General features: G+C 55.4%; 1 protein-coding gene across 1 annotated transcript in view; it reads right to left on the bottom strand.

Moving 5' to 3' along the window:
* CECR2 (CECR2 histone acetyl-lysine reader) overlaps positions 1-2,205 on the bottom strand; it is a 66,272-nt gene that overhangs the window by 47,304 nt on the left and 16,763 nt on the right. The window contains 2 exon segments of the mRNA XM_007472318.1: positions 723-862; positions 1,907-2,090. Coding sequence (XP_007472380.1) covers positions 723-778 — 56 coding nt within the window. The 5' untranslated portion in view covers positions 779-862; positions 1,907-2,090.

Raw genomic sequence — 2,205 nt, 5'->3', positions numbered from 1 at the left:
TCATGCCCCGGTCCGGGAAGATCCCACATGCCGCGGAGCGGCTGGGCCCGTGAGCCATGGCCGCTGAGCCTGCGCGTCTGGAGCCTGTGCTCCGTAACGGGAGAGGCCGCAGCAGTGAGAGGCCTGCGTACCGCAAAAAAAAAACAAAAAACTGGCTTTAAGCTAGTGATCAGCTTTTCTGGCCATGAGGTTACAAAAAGGAACAAAGGCAGCAGTTACAGGGAAAGAGCAGGGTGACCCCCCCATTTTCCATCGTTAAAACGTGGAACCAAGGAAGACAACATCTCCCACGTGAACATCTGAGTGAGGCCTCAGGCTTCGCTAACGGCAAAGGGCCCAGCAACCAGGACGTCTGGGGAAGATGCAGCATCGCTCTGGGACGCTGGGGACAAGCCCTCTTCCTCACTGAGGACATCAGCTCTAGTAGGAGAAGGGATTCTCCAGAACCCACTCTGCTGGAGGGAAAGGCCCCGGGGAGCACTTGTGCTGCTGAGAACCTGGCGGGCAGGACGGCCTCTGGGGTGGGGCCGCTGAGAGCTGGGCTAGAGATTAATTCCTTTTCACTTTTGTGTGAAATAACTCTGCCATCTCTTTGTAGACATGCTGCTACAGCTAATTCCTTCACGAGAAAAAATAACTCGTGCTGCGGAATTCCGAGGTATTTGATTTTAATGACGCTCCTCTAACAGTGGCTATGGCAGCCCTGACCTTTAGGAAGGTACCTGCTCAGAGAGAGCTCTCCGTTGGATTTTCCTTGTACTGGGTCCTCCTTGTACATTCGCGTCCCATAGAAATACCAGTAGAGGGCCCCGGAGTTGTCCTCACCCAGTGGTTCCACACGGAGACTGTCTGCATCCAGGCCCTGGGCAGGACAAGGAAAGAGGTTTGGGCTCACAACGAACAAAACTAAAGAGACGACAACTGAAATGCGGGTTCTGAACTTATCCTCACACATCCCTCATACTGAAATGCTCAAGCATCTTAGGTAATTCTCAGTCAGGGTACCCGACACACGGGACGGGGAGAAGGTGCCTGCCTTAAGAGCAGGATACGGAAGTCCTTCACACGAGTCCCATTGCCACCATCGCCCCTAGCTCGCCAAAAAAAGAGCAACCCAAAGGGATTTTGATGAACATGTGACATACTTGGTTTAGACACGTATTCTGTGTGTACCAACAAGAGAAGAGACAATTCCAACAGGAGAGTCTGGTGCTGTGGCAGCCTTGTCCCCCATGACTCTCTGTCGCCGCCGGCCAGTCCGGCCCGGGGCTCCCCACTCCCCCAGCCTGACCTGCGCTGCCACCCCTCGGGGGGATGGAGGCCGAGACCTCAGCGAAGACTGCTGGGCTGCACTGCGGTTTTCACCATGGTGCCCACCTGAGCCCATGAGCACCGTCGACGCAGTTCATCGTTTCTGACCGACCTCCCGGTGAAGGCAAAGCAGAAGCCCGCCCGTGCCCTCCCTGTGAGGCACGATAAGAGGGAGGGGGAGGCGTCCACAGCCCCACCCAGCACACATCTACACTGTGCACACGTGTGCGGTGAGGATGGGTTAACGTCCTTGGGAGGTTTCATAAATATTTCAATTATTCTAAGTCAAATTTCAGACCTCAGGAAATAAAACTCAGTGACTAATGTAACTGCGATTCTGACTGATGACAGAGCAAACAGGAACCTACGGTCGTTCCCACGTCAGCAGGGACTCGGTACACAGAACGGAGAACAAACCCAAGTAGACGTTAAACCAAAATAAAGTAACACGCGGTCATCTGGGTGTGCGGCGCGGATTCCCCTGGCAACAGTGGTGACGGCTGCCATCTACAAGATTCCCAAGACCAGCACAGCGTCCAAACGCTGGCTTCTCTACACTTCTGCTCCAGGGGCAGGGTGCCTGTCAGCTACGCACCTTGAGGAGATCGAAGACATCGTCTGCGTCCAGCCGGTAGTCACAGAGGCGGTGGAGGATTTCCACACGGGTGCGAAGGGGCAGGTCCTGGAAGCTGGCTTCCCTCAGGGGGTTAGGCTTGCCTTCTTCCAGTTCCCAGCGGTAGCTGATGATGTCCTCCAGGTAGCTGTGGAAGGTCTGAGGCCTAACCAGGCAGCCCCAGACACAAAGACACATGAGTACCACATAGAGAGGGTGGTGTGAGGGGCGGGGCGGGGGTGCTGGAGGTGGTGGGTGGCTGGACAGCTGACAAATCTTCA

Source organism: Lipotes vexillifer, unplaced genomic scaffold (genome assembly GCF_000442215.2).
Source record: "Lipotes vexillifer unplaced genomic scaffold, Lipotes_vexillifer_v1.1 scaffold395, whole genome shotgun sequence".
NCBI lineage: Eukaryota > Metazoa > Chordata > Mammalia > Artiodactyla > Lipotidae > Lipotes > Lipotes vexillifer.
Note: the sequence above shows the minus strand (reverse complement) of the source record. Positions and strands in the feature narration are given on the sequence as shown.